Here is a 23,496-nt window from a genome sequence, read left to right on the forward strand (position 1 = left end):
CGTTTGGATTTTTATTTAACTTGCGCACGAGTGTACCTTCTGGGCTTATGGGGTCCAGTTAGGCGTAGTTAGCTTATATATTACTTTAGTTAGTTCTTTCTACACTCGTGTGCATTCTATTGTTAGTTAGATTTCCGTTCTTGACCTTTGTTTGTGTTATTCCTTCTTTTCATATTGCCTTTACTTTTCAAGTTCAATCGGCCTATGATGCCTACTGGGTACCTGTTGTTTTAGTACTCATGCTACGATCTGCATCTGTTTCGTGATGTAGGTCCGAGAACCAGTGGCCAGCATTGATCCAGTTTGGAGTAGTCTGATCCGGAGACGGGGGTGAGCACACAGCGTTTTGTACTATTTCAGTCTCCATTTGTGTATAAAGACTTGTCTTTTACCTTTCGAGACAGTCCAGTCTCTGTGGTCCACTTTTGGGACTTGTACTAATTTTGTTAGTAGCTCTGTACTAGTGACTTCCAGGTTCTGGGAGGGATCTTTATTTGTATATATGTTTTGGTTTGCTTCCGCCTGTTTATGTTATTATCTTAAATCTTGCTTGCTCTTGTTTAGTTTCTCCCCTCAGACCCATTACTTGTTGTTCCGGGTTACGGGTTGGCTTACCTACTAGTGGGTTATAGTAGGTGTCATCATGATTCGAGTAATCGGGTCGTGACAAACATCTAATTACATTCATTAACGATTAAATCACATGAACAATACGATATATGCTAAAAAATTATATAAAAATATATGTATAAATTCAATTTAATGTAGCTAATTTTGTGATATACGCCATGTAAAAGTTTATGTAAACCTAGCCAATGAAAAATCTAATTTATTTTTAATAATAATGTATTGTTTATATATGATATAGATACACTAATTAAGTAATATGTAAATTAGTACCTCCTCCATTAGACATATAGTTTGACTAAGCCGCAAGTTTATTAATATTTCACAATTACTTTTACTTTTAAAGAAAAATGTATTTTTTAAAAAACGTTTTTGTTAAATAAGTAGATTCAATATGAATCAAATATTCCCCCTTCTTCACAAAATTACGAGACTCAGAGTTGAACAGTATTGACAGTGCTATAATCAGGAAGAAGAAGAAGAAGAAGAATTGGGAAAATGGCGATGGAGAGAGGTGAGGTGATTTACAAAATTTACAGAGCCCTAACTTATGGATTATCGCCGCTGATTCAGCTGCATCTGCGGTGGCGCAAATTCCGCGGCCTGGAACATCCTCTCCGCTGGCGCGAGCGTCTCGGACTCCCTTCTCTTTCTCGGCCCCCTGGCCCTCTCTTCTGGTTCCACGCTGTCTCACTTGGTAACTCTTCTTCTCTCTTCCATTTTTTTTTTGCCATGTCTTAGCTTGTTTGGATGGTTGTCAAATAATATATTGTGGTGTTAGTTTAAATACAATAATTATTACTTAAATTTTATTATATCCTCTCGTTTAAGCCGTTGCTAATAACTACAAAATGTACCATTTTATGTAAGGATCCATTTGGTGTAATCATGTCGTTACCTTATTTTTTCCTCATTTTGTGTTTATTTACTACTTAATAATCCTATTTATCCTTTATTCTACTTATTTATAGTAGCTCTAAGTGTATCGTACTTCCCTGGTAGGATTTATCCTTCAAATTGTTAATGTCAGACATTATATAACAACGGAATTGTATTTATTAAAATAATACAATACGATACAATATATAAAATACGATACATTATGAAACAATATGTAATAACCATCCAAACTTAGTGTTACTCTAGGCTCACAAGCAGAGACATACTCATAATGTATGCATATCAGAATTAGAGAGTGTGAATATATACATACACATATTATTATTATTTTTTGTGTATCTGTAGATATAAACTCTCTTCCCCCAAACACACACACCCATATTTTTTTGTTATTGTGTAGGTATTTGTAATTTATACAATTGTATATTGTGCAATTGTTGTTCAAGTTGTTGATCTATACTCCCTTTGTCCCAATTTATGTGATACCTTGTAATTTTGCATCAAGTTTAAGATAGACTTCTGATTTTTTTTATCTAAAACAAACTTAGCATTTGTGTGGCAATAAATCATTTCTTTAAGGAAGGGTAAAGATGAATTTTAAGGTTAAATTATATCTAATTATAGATAAGTGACATTCTTATTGGGATGGACTAAAAAAGAAAGTATGCCACATGAATCGGGACAAATAGAGTATTATTTATTATTGTTTCTTTTTTCCTTTTTCATCCTAATATGAAATTGTTATTGGCTATTTAATTGTTTGTTAAAATGTGGAATTAGGTGAAGGAATGTGTGCGATTCCTGTGATCAAATGCTGCATAGAGAGGAGGCCTGATGTAACTGTCTTGATGACCACAACCACCACATCAGCATTGTGAGTCTCAATTTAATTCAAAGTTTCTCTAAGTGTTTGGTGATAACAAATTTTGTGATATGATAGTAGCCAGAAAACTTAGTATTTTGCAATTATAGTTTAGTTTTCTGCTGCACAAAATGGAAGGTAGTGTGGGAAATATATAAAAAAATGTTGTTCTGTGATTATGGGGGAAAATTAATGGCACAAGATATCCTTGATATTAAAAATCTAGCTTAGTGTATTAATTGTTGACACAAGAAAAGAAAGACCTGTTTGAGAGTGCATTTACATTGTAGATAGTAGTGGAATGCAAGTTATGTTCAAGATTCCTGTTAGTGCCCAATAGAAACAGAAGGCATATCTAACTTATTGGATCAAAACAATGCACGCATAACCAACTACTTTGTGATGAGAAACAGAAGATATGTCTTAGATCAGTTAATACAAAAATAAATAGATTTTACTTTGCAGTATGCTATTTACTTTAACTTGTGTACTGATGTGGATATTCCAATTTGGTCATTTTAACAACTTCCGCCAGATTCATGTGGGCTCTATTTTCACTTCTCATTTCATGCCCTGCTGAAAAGCTAATTCATATTTAATACCTAGTTTGTTTGTATTTTTCTTACAGTGAGGTAATAAAGCACCAGCTTCCAAATAACGTCCTTTATCAGGTACCTGTTCGATTTCCTTAAGACTGATGCACAACTTACATTTTGTTTGATGCACGTCACTAAGTTGAGTTGTCTGACAAGACACCAACTTCCCTTTCAAGTGTACTATTTCAATTTTGACTTTTGTAAGTGAAATCTAAAAACAGGAGATCACACCCTAGCTCTTCTTCTATGCTGTTAGCTTGTTTCCTCCCACCCTTTCTTCTGACCATACGGGGTGAATCTCACTTTCTTATTTTTTAGAGTTCTTATGATGTTCTAGCATTTCTTTTTGTGCTCAAATTTTTCTTCTGAGTATTTTGTCTTCTGACCTGCCTGTTTCCACTTATAAAACTGATTTACGTTTTCTTTTAATCCAAAATTACTCTTTGCGATTTATATTTTATACATGGCTTTCTCACCAAAGTTAGAAGATAGAGAAGGAGCGTCTCTAACATGTTTACAAATTTACTAGTTTTCTCCAGTTGACACTCCTGGCACCATTGATGCTTTCCTTCGTTATTGGAAGCCAAGTGCAATTATGTTAATGGAAAGTGAACTCTGGCCAAACCTGATTATAGGTGCTGCGAAATATCGGGTAGGTAAACATCTTTACTGAATGCTTCTGAACTGAGAGATGCCTGTTATTGTAACTTTTAGTATCTTGACTAAAGGCTTATATTTTCTGCTAAGGATTCGATGCGAATTTCACTTAATTTTTTCATGAGAACACTATTTCGTTTAACCACTGTTATTGTCCAGACACCCTATTTTGTGGTTTAGCATCCATCTTGTTCTTTTTCGTTTTAATTCTCATTGTATTCACTTATATGTCACTGTATTATGTTTGTTTCTCTGCTTACGCTCAACCATTATGCTACTCAGATTGCACTTGCATTGCTTAATGCTCGAATATCTGCAAAATCTTATGGCAGTTGGTCTCAGCCATTTGTTAATTCTCTGACATCATTAATGCTCTCCAAATTCTTGCTGATTCTTCCACTGGTACGTATCTCATATATTTTCATTGAAGTGTCTGGATTTTAAAGACATCATTTTACCTTTAGAGTTCTGATTTTTATTTCTATAAAGAGCACTACCCAGGCAATTCGCTTTCAACTGCTGCAGTGTCCACCCTTCATCATAAATTTTTGCGGTGACCTAAAGTATGGTATGGCCAAAAATAAAGACTTATTAACTTGCATGATACGATAGAACTACTAGCACTCATAATAAATTCATTTATATATTCCTTTAGAAATATTGTTGCATTTACCACTGCTTACCAGAGAGCAGACATTGATTGTACCCTTCTTCTCGCTTCCTTGTTCTTTTTCCCTTTAGCTGTAGGGAACATTGACACAAATGAAGGGGATCAAAGAGCGCTGAAAGAGTTGCAGGTACAGCTTATGAACAGAAAGGTTTGGATGGCATCTTCTATTCATAAGGGTGAAGAAAAAGGTCGTTGTTTTTGCTATATAATGTCTGTCCATGTATTAAAGACTTTTCATGGAGATGAAGAAATGAAAAGAATCTTGAACGTGAAGCAAGGGTGTTAGATAAGAGAGTCATGAAGGCCCCTTTTTTTTATGTTACTTTATACCATGGTAATAGTTTAAGCTTGAATTCATGCAGGCATGTGTGTGAACAAACTGTGTTCTGTGTATGTGATTCTTTTTACCTACCTTACAATTTTCTCTAAGTTGTTCAAGAGAGGTGGAGAGGGTACTGGGCCCTTAAACTCCCTCTTTATGATTTCTATTTGGTTGAATGAGTCTAGACTGAGGGAAGAGAAAACTTCTGAAGTCTTTTTGTCATACAATCACGGTTCAAGTTTTAAAAAAAACTGTGTTCTGTGTATGTGCTTCTTTTTAACTTCCCTTACAATTGTCTCTAAGTTGTTCAAGAGAGGTTAAGAGGGTACTGGACCCTCAAACTCTATTTATGACTTCTATTTGGTTGAATGAGTGTAGGACTGAGTGAAGAAAAAACTTCCAAAGTTTGTTCGTCATACAATCACTGTTCAAGTAAAAAAATAATAAAAATAGTGGTTCAGCTTGACCTTGAATTCCCACTTCAGCTAACAAAGCTTAAGGCCATCTGCACTTTGTTTCTTTCCAATTTAACATAAGCTAGTTTTTTCCACTTCTAACTTATTAAAAAGGAACTTTGTTCTACTTCTCTATTTTTTTCTAAAAAGATGCATGTATTGATTGTGTGTTTTAAGGTAATCGGTGTTTGTTTAAGTAGAAAGGGATCAGAAAGGGAAAGGGAAGAGGGGTTTCCCATATGACCTGAGTAACCTTCTGCTCTTGGGATAGAGCAGAAAAGCAGTAAATAGAGTGTACCTCATGGGCTGATGACTTTGAATATAACTAAAGTTGCTCTGTGCTGCTGATTGAATTTGTAACAACATTGATATGCAGTCATGTTAGGAGTACACAACGCTTTAAAGCAAATACATCCGGATATCATCACCATCATTGTGCCTCGGCATCCTCAGCACGGAAAACAAATTGCTTTGGTATGATTAATGTTCTAGTCTATTAGAATTTATTTATAGTCCTTCTCAAATTGCCCTAACTTCTCTCTCTTAAAAGCTAACTCGACCAAATCATTAAGTTTATTGAACCATGAACGCTCAAGTGCTTCTTCAAACTGTCGAGTGAACTCTTGAATGATCTTGATCTGTTCTTCATGCTTGTATTCATCCTCATTCTCATGTCCATCCAGTGGGCAGTGGAGGAAATAGTTGGATGGGTTCCTGATATTTCATTATAGTTCAAGGGCAAGAAATTTGTCAAGTCAACATAAAAATACTTGAAAACAGCCATATTTTGTTCGTTAAATTGAGAACAGCATGCGCTTTAACCATAAACCATAAGATTTAGAGGAGTCATGATCCCAAGTTGCTAAAGATGTCCTCAGGATTGATGTCAAAAGCGACCTTTATCTCATAACATGGAACTTGTAAATTACTTCCTCTATCTAGACTGAATTTATGTTGTCTTCCTCAACTTATGCAGGAATTGGAGAAAGATGGAGTAAGGGTAGCATTACGGTCTCGTCACGATAAGCTCATGCCAGGGACAAACATATATGTGGTTGACACATTAGGTTAACCTCTTTGGCCTTGTGATAATTCCTCAAGCTAGCTGACTCAGATTTTCAGTTTAGATCTGTTTAAGCTTTACATCCTATCTCCTTTCTAAAAAGTTAGTGGGTTATTATTTTCCTGTAGGTGAAATAGTCGAATAATCTCCATCACACTTTTTTGTGAATTCTAACAAACTAAGAATAGCTAAAGAGAAAATCAGAAAGAGTTTAGAGTTTGTTGCTAATATGCTTTGTTCTAGTTATGAATCAAATTGCCTAGAATGACTAGGGTGCGGTGCATACCAATTGATATGGTGTAGATCCACATACTTCAACAAGGTACAAATAGAAGTTTCACTTTTGTCTTGCAAAATTTCCCTGTGTTCCACCTATAGAGAAGATCCAGCTTGCACATGAGAGCAGGTTGAAAATCTAACCCCAAAAGAAGCTATACCTTCATAAGAACTAAATCTTATTTGTTGAGCCACAATCCACACCATATAACAACTTTCGTATATGTATCAGATATTTGCCTAAAGAAGCTAGAAGATTAAGTACAGTAAATTTTAATGGATGAAATACTTCCCTTTTGCTTGCTGTTGCAGAGCTGTATTAACGAGGTCATTGATATTTCTTATTATTTTGCTCTGTAGGTGAATTACAAAAGTTTTACAGACTAACACCAATTGCTGTGATTGGAGGTTCATTTCTACCAGGTTCAGCTGGTCATAATATTTCAGAAGCCGCTGCAGAAGGCTGTGCTATTTTAACTGGTCAATTCTGTTTCCATCTTTTAGATAGAACTTGGATCCAGTCTGCAGCTAGGCTGGGATCAAGGCTTCTTTCCTTTGTTTCTTTGGAGTGCCTGATTAATTTGTAGTAAAACTTCATGTTTGATTCTCATGTGGTGCATAATTATATTTATATCAGTTTTTTTTATTGGTTCAATTATCAGGTCCTTATATCGGTCATTTCTCTCATATGGCAACACAGATGCAACGCTTGAATCCTTTGTCAGTATTACAGGTCTGGATACTTACTTTGATCTATACACACTCGGCTGGTGTGCATTGGACATTCATAATGTGCTATTTATGCTTTTTATTGCAAGGGAAGGATGGCATGAATATTTTAGGAAAGGTTAGTTCAGCATGTGCAAAAAACTCTTTTATTTATGTAGTCAAATTTCAAGGTCAATTATAAGAGGATCCTTGAAATTGGAGAAAGGCAGAGAACTAACCTATTTTGGAGAAAAAGGAGACCCAATGTAGTATATAAGTATAACCAAAAAATGAGAAGGTGGAACAGCAACACAACACTTGGCATTTTGAGATTGAAATTATCTTGTTCAATAGCTCTTATTGAATGATTAGAAATGAAGAGATAAAGCTAGTCAAGACAATTATATTTAATAACTGTTTAGTCAATAGCCTTTGACTGCAAATTTTGGATGCATTAGCTCCCTGTCTTTCTCGTAGAATGTGCATCTAATGTACTGGAGCTAACTATCTTTTGTACAAATTAGCATTTTCTAGGAGCCTTAAATGAAATTACTTACTTCATAAAGAAAAGTTCAATAGCCTTTGACCGACAAAAGTTTCAAGAACCAGGTTGTTATCTTCTGCAGAAATTCTGAATATTTTTGATAGCATAGAACTGTAATAGTGAAGTATCCATATAAAGTATGTCAGATATATAAACTGATACAGTACCTTTTAATTTTCAACAGTGCAATCTTTACTAGAAAGATAAACCAACTACAGTATAGAATAGGGGTGTGCATTCGGTTTTTTGGTTTGGTTTTACACTATTCGGTTTGGATTTTCGGTTTTTGGTTTTGTAAAAGTGTAACCCAGTCCGATCCAAAATAAATTTGGTTTGGTTTGGTTTTTCTCTATTCGGTTTGGCTTTTTTCGGTTTGGTTATTCGGTTATGTCAATAATTAATAACATATATAACCAAAGTAATAATACTTAATCCCTTAAATATACTTTCTAATATAAATCATAAGTAAAACTTAAAACACAATACTTATAAGTATACCTATTGTAGATGTAATTCAAACATAAAAGGGAGAAGACACAAGTACCTCCTAAACTATGACCGAAATCCCAGAGACACACCTTAACTAAATTAAGGTCCTATTACCCCCTTGAACACATTTTTTTTTTGTAATTTTGTACACCTTTTGACTTATGTGGCACACCACGCGACTCCACGCAGTATATATATATATATATATAATTCGGTTTTTTTCGGTTTTTTGGTTTTTTGGTTTTTATCTTTTAAAATCCAAAACCAAACCAAAAAACCAAACAAAGTAATTTATTAATCCAAAACCAATCCGAAAAACCAAAAAACCAATCCAAATAAAATTTCGGTTTGATTTGGTTTGGTTATTCGGTTTAATCCGAATAGTGCACACCCCTAGTATAGAAGCATATGCACTTACGAGTCTGAAGGGCTGAAAGTACTGTTATCACAGAGGCATCAGCATATTTCAGTGTTTACTCTGGTTTACTTTGTATATGATTTTAATCTCCCTTTTTGAGATCCTTGTCGGACTCCTTTGCTCTGGCAGGTTTCTGGACACATTCTTGTCGAAGCTCTCAGCAACCTTCTTAGTGATGCAAAACTTTTGGAAGAACGTCAAGAAGCTGCTAAGCAAGCTTATCATGCTCTGTCTTGTGGGATCACTGAAAATGTTTGGAGCTTTCTAGACTTCCACATTTTTCGGATAGCACTGGCAAACGAAGGTTTGATGCTATGAATCCCTATCTTCAGATCATCTCCATCTATGATTGGACTGTGTCATGTTAAAAAAAGCATTCACGAGTTCCTGCATCAATATCATGAGATCTTGAACAGGAAAGAAAAATGTGAAGAACATAAATGCTGTTCCCTCCTTCCCCTGTATATCAGGTTCTCGTCTATTAATTTTCATTAATGTTGTGAGAAACGTCCCCAGATCATTGCATGCTAGATTCAGTCTTGCAATACCTCATTAATATCTGGTTGTCCACAGTATAGATCACATTCTCCCCTGTTTATTTTCATTAATGTGGTCTTCATCAAAAACAAAATTCATTAATGTGACGAGAAATGTCCTCGACTCATTGCATGCTAGATTCTGGCTGGAATTACCTCATTAGATATCTGGTTGCCCTCTGTTAACTCCTCAGCTGTAAGCTTCCTTGCCTGAAATTTCTGCAGGATCTACTGTAATGCATTTCTTTTGAGTCCCACCTACATCCTTACTTGCCTAATACCTTGGGCGATTTGGATTTCCCTTGCTTCTTTTTTACAGTTCGCGGCAGTTAAATAGCTATTTTTTTGCTTTCTCAGATTGTCCTTAGTGAGATTTGCCTCCCAAGATGCTTTATGAGTAAAGAACAGAGAGGACAAGGATTTTTCAGGGGAGGCCTCAAAACGGAAGTGTATCACAAGTATCAGGTATTGGAGATGCATTAATTATATCATTAGCTGTAATTTGGGTAGTGTTAGGTAACACGTTTCTTACACCGTTTGATTAAGAACTCTTTTGGCATAAACTCAATAGAGAACAATTTTGTTTGGTTAGGAAGTCAAAACTTGTTTCCGAACAAGCGACACAAAGATCTTCCAAAGAATGAAGTATTCCTGGTTTAGGGATCATCAGTATTTGCTAATTATGTTCTTTATATCATATTACTACTATTAAATGCCATAATTTAGTGTAGAAGAAGGATCTAACTGACTTGTTTAAATTATCATTGATTCAGTCCAGTGACAATGATGCTTGATTGGCTCGAGGTGATGTTATTGCTGCAATATTAACTGTTAAGGCATGCAAGAGGGGAGCTACTGCAATTCTCCCGAGTGAGATTGCTCAAAGATTGAAATGAAGAACATGATAATCTGAATGGAGTGCATTTGCACTTTTGTGGATTGGACGCGATTCTTTGAAATCGCTGGACTAGTTTGCTGATTAAAGTTATTTACACCTTGCATGGCTTCTCCACTACTGTATATTGGCTTATTCCCTAGCTGCGTCAAGCAACTTCCTGAGCTTTGTGATGATTTCAGCTTCTATCAGGATCCATCTATACAGCTTTCATCAGAACTCTATTCTGGGAATCAGTGCCTCGAATGTTGACTGTTGTTACTGTGGTAACAGGTAAATGCAGTCATAATCTTCATCGCAGAGGTGACCTAGGTGAAAAATGTCCAGAAATTTGTTCAGTTAACAAGTTGTTACAGTTATGGCAAACTATGGCTGGGAAATGAACAATGACAACATTGACTAATGCTGAGAAGTAGAGTATACTCTGTATTCGACATACAAAATGCAGATTAAATTAACTAGAACAACTGTGTTTTTCTTTTGTTTGTTATAATCGCGGTATTCAAGCCAATTGGCGCGCATCACTACTAATTCACGGGTGACGGGTACTTACTATCTTCCACCAAAGCTGTTGTTTCTTTGCATGTCGTTACTTCTTATTTTGCTTGTGGAAATGTTTATCCCCTTGAGAAGTTTCCTTTCTCATTTTTTAGTTTAACCATTTGGTATTCAATCCATTCGCTCAACTAATTCAAATTTGTACCATATAGATCATTTAAAGCAAAAACGTTGTCCATCGGAATTCCTCCATCACCCAAGATCTTGACTTTCATCAAGGATAGAAGAGTCTTATCGTTCCATCATCTTTCATATTATTTCATCTCCGATAGACTTTCATCAAGGATAAAAAATCACTATTTTCGAAGCAGTTCTTGAAGAAGAAAAAATTCAACTTGCCGTCTTTTTATTCTTTTTTCGTACACTATAATGTCAAAAATACATTCTATTTAATACAATAAACAATTTATATTCTCTTATTATATAAGAGACAGTTTGTGCTGAAGCAGACGTGCCTGCTTCAGCGTCTTTTAGGAGAAAAAAATTTAAAAAATATCTCTTTTGTTTTACGTTAATTTAATTAGTGTATAATTTTTTTAAAATTATGGAATCTTTTTTAGCTAAGACTTTTAAAATTGACGTGCTTGGTTCAGCGTGTTTCGAAAAAAAATTCAAAAATGTATTTCTTTTTTTCTACTTTAATTTAATTAGTGTCTAATTCTTTCGAAATTATAGAATTTTTTTTAGCTCTGAATTTTAGTTCTCCGTCGACGTGCCTGCTTTGGCATGTTTCTGAAAAAACAATTAAAAATTTATTTCTTTTGTTCTACTTTAATTTAATTAATGCATAACAAAATTATGGACTCCTTTTTAGCTATGACATTTAAAATCGACGTGCCTCCTTCAGAGTGTCGGAATTTTTCTAAAAAAATTATTATTTCTTTTGTTCTACTTTAATTTAATTAGTATATGATTTTTTCGAAATTATGGAATCCTTTTTAGCTATGACTTTTAGTTTTAAATTCAAGATTTAGTGTATAATTTTTTTGAAATTATGGAATCCGTTTTAGCTATGACTTTTAGTTTTAAATTCATATTCTTTAGTTATTGCTCTATTATTTTGAATCTCAGTAATATGTGTTTATATCTTGTAATTACTTTGAGAAAAAAATTAACGGTTGATGACGAAAAATACTTTAATTAGAGACATCTTAATAGACCTCTTCACAATAAATTTGCGCAAACAAAAAATAATTAACAATTTATATCATATTAAATTTATTCAGCTTTCTAATTTCTACATATATTACATAAATTAAAATTAAAAAAAAATACTAAAATATTAAGCCCATGCTAGCACGACCACCCGTATCTAGTTTAATACAAGCAAATGTTCTAATGTAAAATAATTATTGTTGAGTGCATGCTATGTATAACTAAAGGGCTATTTTTATATAGCTGTCTTTTGTAGCCCCTAATGGCCACCACCTTAAATAAAAGATTATTTAATATGAAATGACCAAAATCCAAAAAGATACGACCTTCCCCACTACAATTATTTTTTTCAAAATAATAATTACGACAAACTTAGGTATGCGTGTATCGCCTAACTATTTTTTATTTGAAATTTGGTGTATTTATCGCACGAAGCAAATTTAAGATTTGAATTTATGGGTTTAATTCTTAAAGGTTTTAACATTAAATTTACTTTAAAAGTATGGGTTCTATTTATTATATCTTGTGATTTTAATGATTTTTTACAAGTTATGTTTCACATTGAAAATATTGAATTCAAATGAATATGAGTGGTAGAATCCAAATTTGATCGAAATGGTAATGCAAACACAATTCTATTGTCTTAAATTCTGAAATAAAGTTTTACACTTTCATCTTTATTTATTGTAATAAATAACCTATCTTCTTTTTAAAATTACAATTTTCACATTTTATTTTTATATTCAAAACATCTTTAGAAGGATTTGAACCAAGTTTGAGTATCCCGTGAAACTTATAAAAATTCAAAAAAGGTTTAGTACTAATTCTTTTCAAACCACTTTGAACTATTTAGAAATATTTTACTATTAAATTAACCTAATAATGTTGGGGATGATGGCAAGATTAGAGCAGCAAAGCTTTGACTCATTGTATTATTGTACCGGACTATATAATATAATACTAATTTTCTCTTGTGTCCTCTTTGAGGATCAAAATTTAGTTTTTAGGCTTGTTACTTTTTAAAATATTGAAAACTCATTATTTATTTATAACTGATTTAGCTGAATAAACATGAAAAATATCATAGTTGAATTTTGTTGAACTTAATTGTTGAAAAAAGACAAACGTGCCTTTATTTTTTGAAGGTTTAGATTGTATCTAAAATGAATTATTGGAATTGACAATAAAATGTAAAATATCTAATTTAAAGTCATATGAAGTTCATTTATATGAATTTTGAAGCAAGAATGCATTGAAATTACGTAGTAAATTAATTTTGTGGCTAAATTATGAGAATTTATAACATGACAATGATTTAGTATAGTCGAAATTTTTTGCAAATTACGGAGAGTTCGTTAGACCAAGCAAAATTGCACTAAAAGATTCTATTTTGTGCAAATATTCAAAGGACACAAAATTATACCTTTTGGTAGAAGGCAACAAATACTTTATGAAAAGTGCATAAGTTGATCGTGACACTATGTTATAAAAATAAAATAAAATAAAATTGTGCGCATCACCCAAAAAGAAAAAGGACAGGCCAACAGGATAGTTCTGCCCATAGATTATGACAACAACATTTTACATGTTATTTTTATAATAAAAAACTAACAAAAGAACATCCCAATTAGTTTGAATTCGTATTATTTAAATTAAACTTATTTAAAAGAAAGTGTTTAAGTTTTTGTATATATAGATTTCAAATGCAACATTTCTTATTAAAAATGAAATTATTTTGTGTATCTTTATCATATTTTAAATTTCTTAATAAAAAATCTGATTTTGTCACAATAGTATTATTGTTTTGTTGATCTCGAAAATTCCATAAAGAGATTGAAATCTCGAATATTCCACAAATGATGGAATATTCATATAGAGGTCAAATCTAAATCATCCTAGTTCGAGAAATACGCCACTAACGGTCCTCGAATTATGTAGATCAAGTCTAAATCATCCTAGTTTGAGAAATACGCCACTAACAACCCTCAAATTATGTAGATAAAGTCCAAATCATCCTAGTTTGAGAAATACGCCACTAACACCCCTCGAATCATGGATAAATCTTAGGGGAGTAGAATCCAGGGATGAACAAAATTGTACCCACACTATTTATCAATAAAATTATGTTTCTCCATATTTTATTTGTGATTGGAATTTCTTTTCTATCACTTTAAATTTTGTTGCAAACACATCAATAACAATAATTTGTATTTTTTTTTGTTTCAAAAATAAAATAAGAAAACTATTGTTTTGTTTTGTTTAGGTTTTTATCTTTCAATAGCCAAATAACTCTGACTTATTGCTCCAAAACATGTGATTTTTTATTTATTTTTGTCTCCCACTCGGTGTTTGAAGTTTACATTGAATCTCCGATTAAATTCGGATCGCGCACTGCAGGGCCTATTTTGTGGATGACGCTCCTAATAAGATTTTCTCCATATCCAAAACTCGAACAAAAAATCTTTGATTAAGAGTGAAGCACTCCCATCGATGCATCACAATTCATGATAGTTTCATTTTTACTTTTGGGGCCTCTAGAAGACCACATGTTTCTTCTAGAACATGTTCTATAGTACGACAGGTCCCATGCTTTACTGCTTACGCCCTCCTTTTTCCCGATAAACACCTACTTCAATAAATCGTGTTTTTCGTGGTTTTTTCATATTTATAATTTTCGTACCTTCAGTTGATTTGGCCCCTCGTAAATAAATATATTTTAATAACTAAGATTGTTTTCACTTCATAAATTTTATTTTATTTTCGTATCAATTTATGTAACATTATTTTATTAAATATAAAATTTAGAAGAAAAAAATGAATTTTAAAATTTATAGTTTGAAATAGATTTTAAATATTTTTATGATTGAAAATCACTTTACGGAGAGTAAAAAGAAATAAAATTTAAGATTAACTTGAGAAAGATGACATTTTTTAAAATAACAGTATGCTAAATTGGGATGAATGGATTATTAAGATTAAAATTATCTACACTTTTATTAACTCCGCTTTAAAAAATAACAGTATGCTAAATTGGGATGAATGGATTATTAAGATAAAAATTATCTACACTTTTATTGACTTCACTTAAAAAATAAATTCGTCTTTTAATTTTAGACTACGGATATTTTTATAAATAGATGTTTAGCAATCTTAAAGGAAATTTACTTGTTAGTATAAATTAGTTTTTGGCTATGTGCATTAAATGTGTGTTTTATATAAAAATAAAAATAAATTTATTAGAACGATTAAAATTTTACAAAATATGTATTACTATTGATCTCATGTAATTTAATACTATCTTTTTTGAATCGTTTTAAATCACTTTTACCATATGTCACTCATGTTTTGTCTACCTACCAAAAAATGTTTAACCCTATACAAATCTATAATTATATAAATACTTAGTTATAAGTAATAGTATCTAATATTTCTTATATATACACTTGTATTTAATTATCATACATTAATGTTGCTTTACTTCTTTATTTATAGTTATCTTTTGTTCCGATAGTGTAGTTATATTTGTTTAATCAAACATGACATCATGGTTAATGCCATATTAGAACAAAAAAAATTATCTTATCTCTATGAAAATACTAACATAAAAATTCATATCATATACATTTAAAAACTCAAAAAATACTTGAAATAAATTTTAAAAAGGCTATCATCTTAGCTTTAATAAACTATACATTATAATTACTGTTCTAAAAAAATTACACTATAATTTTCAAACAACCCCTTAAAATACACAAGAGATTTTATATATTTATTTATCCTAGAGACCAGTCAATGGTTGGAAATAGATCCACAGAATATACCAAGACTTAAAAAAGTACTGTTTTTTTTCTTTTTCTAAACTAAAATTCAACTAAAAACAAACTATTTGAAAAGAGGATAAAAAATAACTATAATGTCATAAAATATAATCCCTCCGTTCACTTTTAATTGTCATTATTTTCTTTTTAAACTATAAAAAAATTGACTACATTATCGATGTATTTTTTCATCATATTAATATGCAAAAAATTGCAATTTAAAGAACTTTATGTATAGTTTTTGAATATCTAATTTTATTTAAAATATTAAATTAATGTAATATAAATTAATGTTAAAAATTAGTAAAATCATCTTTCGAAAGACGCAAAATGGACGGAGTGAGTAATTTTCATCAACTTTCAACAAATTTCTTGAGGGAAAAGAAAACAAAAACACTTAACTTTAAACAAAAGGAGTATTCCACAGCAGCCCATTACAAAAAGAATCAAACCCTCAAAGCACCAAAAAAGACTCCTTCAAACTCATAGCAAAGCACATTCTCTTCCCTTTTTCCACTTCTCTCTGTGAAGTTCTTCACTTTTCTTCATCTGGGTCTGTGATTAATTCAGCAAACATGCATTCAAATCACTTACTTCTTGAAGAACCCATCAGGATGGCCTCAATTTTAGAGCCATCTAAAGCTGTAAGTATCAAAAAGATTGAATCTTTTCGATGTATTCTACTGTTAGATCTATGTTTGCATGTGGGTTTGTTGTTTATATTTGATGGGGTTTGTTTGTTTTTGAATCTTGCAGAATTTTTTTCCGGCTATGACTAAGATTGTTGGGACATTGGGTCCTAAATCTCGATCTGTTGAGGCTATTTCGGCTTGTCTTAAAGCTGGAATGTCTGGTAATCTTGAAATTTTGTTACTTTTTTTGGTTTTTGATTATTGGGTTTATAGTTGGGTATGTATTGATTGTTAATTTGTTTGTTGGTAGTGGCAAGATTTGATTTTTCATGGGGTGATTCAGAGTATCACCAGGAGACTTTGGAAAACTTGAAGGCATCTATTAAGGCTACTAAGAAGCTCTGTGCTGTATGTATCACAATTTGTCTTTTTGTCCTTTTTTTTGCTACTGATGTAATTAATGCTTTTTTGTTTGCTTTAAAGTTTTTAACTTGCCTTGGTTTTGTTGAGTTTTGCTCTGTTTTTTAGACTCTGGTTGTTTATACATCTATCCTGTGTGGAGAGTGGGTCAGGGGCATATGTATTAGACATGTACTGTTATGCTAAGTCTGTACTTGTTACCAATAGAGATATTGGATGACTTTTCCCACAAGGTTTTAGTCACATTGTAAGAAATCAACTAGCTTTTTTGACCTTTCTCTCATGGTTTTCATCCCACTTCATCGACTACTTAATCACACCATTGCCCCTTGTTTTGTATGGGTCTTAAGTTCTGGGATCTGCATCTCGTCAGTGGGTTACTAATCATAAAAACACATGTCTGGAAACTTAATGCTGTCTTGAAGCATGCGGCAGTGGGTGGCGGGAGGGAGGGGTTAGGCAATTTGTAAATTCTGTTGTTGTCTTTGTCTTTGTTGAAGTGTCAGTTGGAATCATCGAACTGGACTTAACAAATATTATTTAGGGGTTGTGCGAGTTACAAGCACAACAACATAACTAGTGTAATCCCACAAGTGGGTTCTGGGGAGGGTATAGTGTGTGCAGACCTTACCCCTATTTTAAAGTAGATACTATAGAAAGCATGACAAAGTAAAACATGATTGTGTGAGAATCGAAGTACCAGAGAGTAGAGACAGTAGAAGGCCTATGCAAGTTAATGTGTAAGGAAGCTTTAGATGTAGATTGTGTGTCTCTACTCCAACTCAGCCGTACAGTCTCTGAATACGAACCTATGATGGCAATGTAATTGGATATGTTGAGCATTGTCCAATATAAAGGCACTTAAATACATGCTGTTTTCTTTCTGTTCAGGTCATGCTAGATACTGTGGGTGCTGAGTTGCAGGTTGTCAACAAACGTGAGACAACTATTTCACTTACGGAAGATGCAATTGTTACTCTGACTCCTCATCAAGGTCAAGAAGCATCTAATGAAGTGTTGCCAATTAACTTTGGCGGATTAGCCAAGGTCCAGCCTACATCTCTTGTCTTTATTTTTCCCTTTCAGACAGTATATGTTTGTAAATTAAGTTCATATGGAAGTTTGGTAAGTAAATTTTTTCAAAAAGGAACCAAATGGAGCAGTTTTTTTGCAAATGCAATTTAAAATTTAGTGGAGAAGACAAGATATCGACATTGGGATAAGTATATTTATTCAGCAACTCTATGGTAATAATGATTTTTGTTAATTTTGCTTGCAGGCTGTAAAGAAGGGAGACACCATTTTTGTTGGTCAGTACCTCTTCACAGGAAGCGAAACAACATCTGTTTGGCTGGAGGTATGAATTAGATGTTCTTCCCCCTCTGTGGCATTTTGGTGACATTTGGTTGGGAGTAGTAGATAAATTAATCTCCACATAAAATTTAACATTTTTTTTGGTTAGCTAACTTTATAACTTAGCTGATTCATACGATGTTTGCTTCCAATTTTTCTTTTTCACATAACTAATACCTGTATGAGTTATGTGGGAATGTATGTGTTATCTTTATGCAGGTAGAATGCGGAATAGGAGGGTAAAGATTAATAATACACGTATTAAACAATTGAGTGTCAAAATAACCTTTCATGTAGTAATCAATATTTTGTTATGTTAACAAAACATATTTAAAATGTGCACTGTGTTCCAATGACCCTTGTGGATGAAGGCTATCAAAGAAAAGAAGAAAGAAAATTGATTGATATGTTTGTAATTGTACAATCTCTTCATTTTTTTAAACTGTTAACTAGATATTTCTGATGTGGCTTCACAGGTAGACCAAGTGAATGGGGATGATGTCATTTGCGTGGTAAAGAACTCTGCCACTTTAGCTGGGTCAATGTTCACCCTGCATGCTTCTCAGGTTCATATTGATATGCCTACCCTCACGGATAAAGACAAAGAGGTAAAGTTACTCAAAGTTCATAACAATTGATAAGAGCTATTTCTATATCACTTCTGTAAATAATGAAGATCAAGTTGCATAACTAAAGATAATTTTCTCTGAGAACTTGGTGCTTAAGATAACTATAACTGCTTACTCTTGAGTATATGTGGTTTTTGAATGTCAATGTCTATTGGATATATGGTTATTGAGACTTGTAATCGACATATATGAGTTGTAACATAGTGGCCTTCTTGTTTCCTGCAAAACATTGACTGATATAGCCCAGGAGTAGGCACAAACCACCCGCACTACACTGTAACTCATACGTAGGTTAGGTAAAGCTAGCTTTGTTGGTTACTCCCTTATCCCAAATGGATTTCCCCATCAGCTTTTGTGGTCATTCTAGAGTGATACCATTTAAATAACATGTTTAACTATTGTATATGTTATACTTTGCAAGTGTAAGTTGGGTACATAACACTTCACAACTAAAATGAGTGGGTCCCACTTTATTACTTTATTATCATTGTTCATACAGAGTTTGCCTTGAGAAAACTGCTTTTTCGACCTTTGTGGTTATTTTTGTAGGAATCCTTCTAAATTTACGTTGGACTTTTGGTATTTAATTTTGTTCAGGTTATAAGCACATGGGGTGTTCAAAACAAAATCGACTTTATTTCACTATCATATACAAGGCATGCTGAGGATGTCCGTGAGGTATGTATTTTCATTACTTTCCATTTTCTCTTTTTTTAGATTCTTTTACTGGCATTGAAAATTTGCATTTGTCTCTAGTACTAGACCGTTACAATGTGAAATTGACTTCAGTCCTTTTGCTAAAATTCAGGCCCGTGAGTTCTTATCTAAGCTTGGTGATCTAAGTCAAACTCAGATATTTGCTAAAATTGAAAATGTTGAGGTTAGTTGATACACTTGTATATTTAGTGAGGTTCATTGTTTCTGTTTATGTTGAGTATCATGAATTATGCAAGGGCATGGCATTTAACTTTCTGCCTTTCCCTCTGTAATCTATATAGGGTTTGACTCATTTTGATGAGATACTCAAGGAGGCTGATGGGATCATCCTTTCTCGTGGAAACCTCGGTATTGATCTACCACCAGAGAAGGTAACTATCTTCTCAACAGTCGGTGTTTACATGTTTGATAAGTGGGTTGGCTGGTCAGACAAATTTCATGTCTGTTTGACATTATCAGCATGCAAAAAGTGCTCTTCTAGATAATAGATATCCTCTATGGTTAATTATTTCCTCAATATTTTGAGTTTTGAGTGTGCCCAGGTTGAATTTTAAACAATATATTGATTGATTTCAAGCTATCTACATACACCAATTCTCCTACTAACATATAATTCAATTGCAAAATTTGTGTGCTATAATTTTTGTTGCTATGCTAATATCAGGCGGTTTGCAGGTGTTCTTGTTCCAGAAGGCTGCTGTTCACAAGTGTAACATGGCTGGAAAGCCAGCTGTAGTAACACGTGTTGTTGATAGTATGACTGACAATCTCAGGCCTACTCGTGCTGAAGCAACAGATGTTGCTAATGCTGTCTTGGATGGTAATCTACTTGGGGACTTTTTATTGTGATGGATTGATGTCCTCCTTTTATCCTTTTACATCTAATCAGCCATGATAACATTGATTTACTATTTTAATACTTAATTGAGACAACTCTCAATTATCCACCGAGTTTTGATTTGTGCACCACTTGCCCTTGGGATTTCTCGATTATCAAAAAAGTAAAAGAAAGTTAGTTGAGAAAACTTGATTTCCTTAGGAGATTTTAACATTTAACACTTTCAGGAACTGATGCTATTCTTCTTGGTGCTGAGACTCTGCGTGGATTATACCCAGTCGAGACTATTTCTACTGTTGGCAAGATTTGTGCCGAGGTAATTCTTCCTGAAGTCTTGTTAGTTTAGGAAATTGTCTCCACACTATCTCTTAAATAGAATGGAATCAAAATAACTACATCTTAAATTCCTATGACATTTTAAGAACATTCTGCATGTTTTCTGCTTTAATTAGCTTTCTTGGGGTCAAAAATATTTGCTTTGTCATCAACTCTTAATATAGTTGCTAAGATTTATGGCATTGTATTTACTGTTGGCATTAATATTGGAGGGGCGATGGCTCTTGCCTTAGCTCATCATTTTCTGGCTAGCAGGACTAATCAGCAATTAATTTCCATGCAGGCAGGGAAGGTTTTCAACCAAGACCTATACTTTAAGAAAACAGTCAAATTTGTTGGAGAGCCCATGACACATCTGGAAGCAATTGCCTCATCTGCGGTATTTTCTTAAATGCAATGCCTTTCTTAAGATGGGAAAAGATATATTTCCAGAATTTGAAATGCCTTCTTCTTTTGAGTATGTGTTTACCACAATAACCCTATAATCCTTTATTCTCTAGGTAAGAGCTGCCATCAAGGTGAAAGCATCAGTAATTATTTGTTTCACTTCATCTGGAAGGGCAGCAAGGTAGTGTTATTTGCTATTACTGTACTTCTTGGTATATTGAGTGTCTGTCTTTGTAAGAGTTGTACTTTATGTTCATTACACAGGTTGATAGCTAAATATAGGCCAACAATGCCAGTATTGTCGGTTGTCATTCCTCGACTCAAGACAAATCAACTGAAGTGGAGCTTTAGCGGTGCATTTGAGGTACGGTCTAAAACTCAAAAATTTCTTTACTTATCGAATCCAACTCATTGACCAATGGCTGGTTAAATGCATTGAGAAAAGAGTGTTATGTTACTAGTGAGACCTTGTTTACTCAATATTTTTTAGTTCCTATTTTGACTCATCATGGATTGAATAGTTTCTATTCATTTACACTGATATTATATCATTAGATGTTCTACTCCCAACACAAAATTCTTCTCGATAGTTATACTGAATTTGGTACTCCCATTTTTTTTGTTGGAACTGACATAATATTTAACAATTGTGAGAAGAGTTGTCCCGAACTTTCTGAATATTTTCTTCAATTTTGCGTTTTTTCTTGTTTAGAGCCAGTCTTGTGGTCAACCTACTTGATGTGATTGCTTGCAGTGGTGACTTGTGTCAAATTTTCGTTCCTCGATTTATTAGATGAAAGTACAGAATGACAAATGCCTGAAATTGCAGTGATTAACATTGAAGCCGCTAAGCTATTTGTTTAGATCACATCTATCCATTTCCACTACTAATGTGGTGATCTATTGACTACTAACGTCTCTTTTGCTCTTTTACTTTCTTTATCTGCTTCTCTTTCTCCTTCCAAATTTGTTCCTTTTATCTTGTGTTGACTTTTGATTGATATTGAAGCTGACAGTTCTTGTTCAATTTCTTCATGTTCAGGCTAGGCAATCTCTAATTGTCCGAGGTCTTTTCCCAATGCTAGCTGATCCTCGACATCCTGTAAGTTGATTTCATCATTTTGGTGTTTCATGTTCAGTTGAATGCTGAATGCTCCTTTTGCTCCGTGTCTAATCAAATGATTTACTCTTTTCATAGGCTGAATCTAATAATGCAACTAATGAGTCGGTGCTGAAAGTTGCTCTAGATCATGGAAAAGCATCAGGAGTTATTAAATCACACGATCGTGTTGTCGTTTGCCAGAAAGTTGGAGATGCATCAGTGGTTAAGATTATTGAACTTGAAGATTAGGGTGTTATGAGCTGCCTTTGTCAGCATTTATTTTGTCCACATCTTTTTGTGATGTGATGGAGTGTTAAAGCCATCACATTCTTTGTTTCTACAAAGGTTTTGGGAACTCTGATATGTGATATGGTAGTCATAAACCGGGCGATCATTCTTTGTTGATAGAACTAGCAGTACTGGAAACTATTGAAATTAGTTTAATGGCTCCTCGTTGAGTTCATCGATAGGAGTTGGTGCTCAGTAGTTCTTCCAACTGCTTTTTCTAATGCACTGTGTTATAGAGATGTCTGTAACTGATTTTTGTTCTGTTTCAGAACTTAACTCAACAGATGATACACCACCAATGCCCATTTAAATATCAATAATAAAACCATGAAAAGTATGTTGTTTTTACTTTCTAGCCAATTTGGAATATCTTCATTTTCTAGTGTCTGCCATTTCATCAAATCTTTGAGAGAAGGGCCCTGTCTTGTATTTGTTGGTTGGCATGGCGATAGGCTTTGTTTCTACGACTGTCTTGCCTTCTCAGCTGTTGAAAGACTTGAGTGTTCGATTCCCACTATCCATCCAAAAGCCAAGATAAAGTGATCAACTCTTGTGTATATTTGATGCATCAGAACATATTTGTCGTGTAACTCTTGAGAATCATGTCATTTTCTTGTCACCATTAATGACTCTAAGGTATAGAGAACTACTTTGTTTCCCAATCATGTAGGTTGATAGTTACAACATGTATTATTATGTCCTCTAATGTAAGACAGTAGAGAAGAAATTACTTAGGTAACTCAATTTTTGAAGTATGTATCTAATCGAACACAAACAAATAAATTGAGATGAAGGGAGTAAGTCGATCATTTTCTAGTGAATTTAAATACATAAACTCCCATATGTGTAAACAAATATTGGTTAAGTAGGCAATAAGTTCCTTTGCACTTCTATTAGGTTTGGCTCGAATTACTGGTATTTAGCGCTCGATTGTTTTGGGTTGCTAAGCTTGGGCTAGACCAAACTGACTCAGCTCGGTTAAGTTGGGTCATATAGTTATTACTTAATATTAATTTCTTCTTACACTTAAGTGCTGAATAAACTAGTTACTATTAACTGAAAATTAAAGATGTTAATTTAAAAATTAAACTCATAAGAATTTTTTAAAAGTTTATATAACAACCACACATCGTACTAATTAATAAAATACAATAAGATCTAATATCGACTAGTAAGTCCTTCTTTATCCTTAATCAGATGTCTCGAGTTTGAGCCCCTTGGATACAAAGTTCCTTTTGTTAGAGA

At 33.3% G+C, this 23,496-nt stretch overlaps 2 protein-coding genes across 4 annotated transcripts; both read left to right on the forward strand.

Moving 5' to 3' along the window:
* The first annotated feature begins 1,044 nt into the window (after positions 1–1,044).
* On the forward strand, positions 1,045–10,585 carry LOC125864333 (probable 3-deoxy-D-manno-octulosonic acid transferase, mitochondrial). Of its 3 annotated transcripts, XM_049544291.1 has the most exons (15): positions 1,071–1,324; positions 2,308–2,401; positions 3,018–3,060; positions 3,515–3,637; positions 3,925–4,044; positions 4,132–4,210; positions 4,384–4,500; positions 5,466–5,563; positions 6,066–6,156; positions 6,789–6,908; positions 7,091–7,161; positions 8,717–8,891; positions 9,481–9,588; positions 9,897–10,291; positions 10,375–10,552. In XM_049544291.1, exons 1-13 carry the CDS (start codon positions 1,126–1,128, stop codon positions 9,489–9,491), a joined length of 1,341 nt encoding a protein of 446 aa, XP_049400248.1. In that variant the 5' UTR covers positions 1,071–1,125; the 3' UTR covers positions 9,492–9,588; positions 9,897–10,291; positions 10,375–10,552. The 3 variants fall into 3 exon arrangements, with proteins under 3 accessions (XP_049400245.1, XP_049400248.1, XP_049400247.1); XM_049544290.1 differs by having other exon boundaries at positions 9,897–10,585; XM_049544288.1 differs by lacking the exons at positions 9,481–9,588; positions 9,897–10,291; positions 10,375–10,552 and having other exon boundaries at positions 1,045–1,324; positions 8,717–9,460.
* A 5,370-nt stretch (positions 10,586–15,955) lies between these two features.
* Positions 15,956–22,592, forward strand: LOC125864705 (pyruvate kinase 2, cytosolic). Its single transcript, XM_049544746.1, has 16 exons — positions 15,956–16,193; positions 16,306–16,402; positions 16,492–16,589; positions 17,493–17,648; positions 17,881–17,958; positions 18,431–18,562; positions 19,181–19,261; positions 19,392–19,463; positions 19,582–19,671; positions 19,976–20,120; positions 20,366–20,454; positions 20,758–20,853; positions 20,975–21,042; positions 21,126–21,225; positions 21,904–21,963; positions 22,060–22,592. The coding sequence occupies exons 1-16, from the start codon at positions 16,125–16,127 to the stop codon at positions 22,210–22,212; spliced, it is 1,584 nt and encodes a 527-aa protein (XP_049400703.1). The 5' UTR covers positions 15,956–16,124; the 3' UTR covers positions 22,213–22,592.
* The last annotated feature ends 904 nt before the right edge of the window (positions 22,593–23,496 follow it).

This window comes from Solanum stenotomum, chromosome 5, assembly GCF_019186545.1.
Source record: "Solanum stenotomum isolate F172 chromosome 5, ASM1918654v1, whole genome shotgun sequence".
NCBI lineage: Eukaryota > Viridiplantae > Streptophyta > Magnoliopsida > Solanales > Solanaceae > Solanum > Solanum stenotomum.

What these genes read in the sequence shown, in the direction of transcription:
- LOC125864333 (XM_049544288.1), top strand. Translation starts at nt 1,126, where the DNA reads ATGGCGATGGAGAGAGGTGAGGTGATTTACAAAATTTACAGAGCCCTA. An exon ending in ACAACCACCACATCAGCATT is followed by an intron (nt 2,402 to 3,017) that starts GTGAGTCTCAAT and finishes TTTTTCTTACAG; the next exon opens with TGAGGTAATAAAGCACCAGC. An exon ending in CAAATAACGTCCTTTATCAG is followed by an intron (nt 3,061 to 3,514) that starts GTACCTGTTCGA and finishes CAAATTTACTAG; the next exon opens with TTTTCTCCAGTTGACACTCC.
- LOC125864705 (XM_049544746.1), top strand. Translation starts at nt 16,125, where the DNA reads ATGCATTCAAATCACTTACTTCTTGAAGAACCCATCAGGATGGCCTCA. An exon ending in TCTTAAAGCTGGAATGTCTG is followed by an intron (nt 16,403 to 16,491) that starts GTAATCTTGAAA and finishes GTTTGTTGGTAG; the next exon opens with TGGCAAGATTTGATTTTTCA. An exon ending in CAACATCTGTTTGGCTGGAG is followed by an intron (nt 17,959 to 18,430) that starts GTATGAATTAGA and finishes GTGGCTTCACAG; the next exon opens with GTAGACCAAGTGAATGGGGA.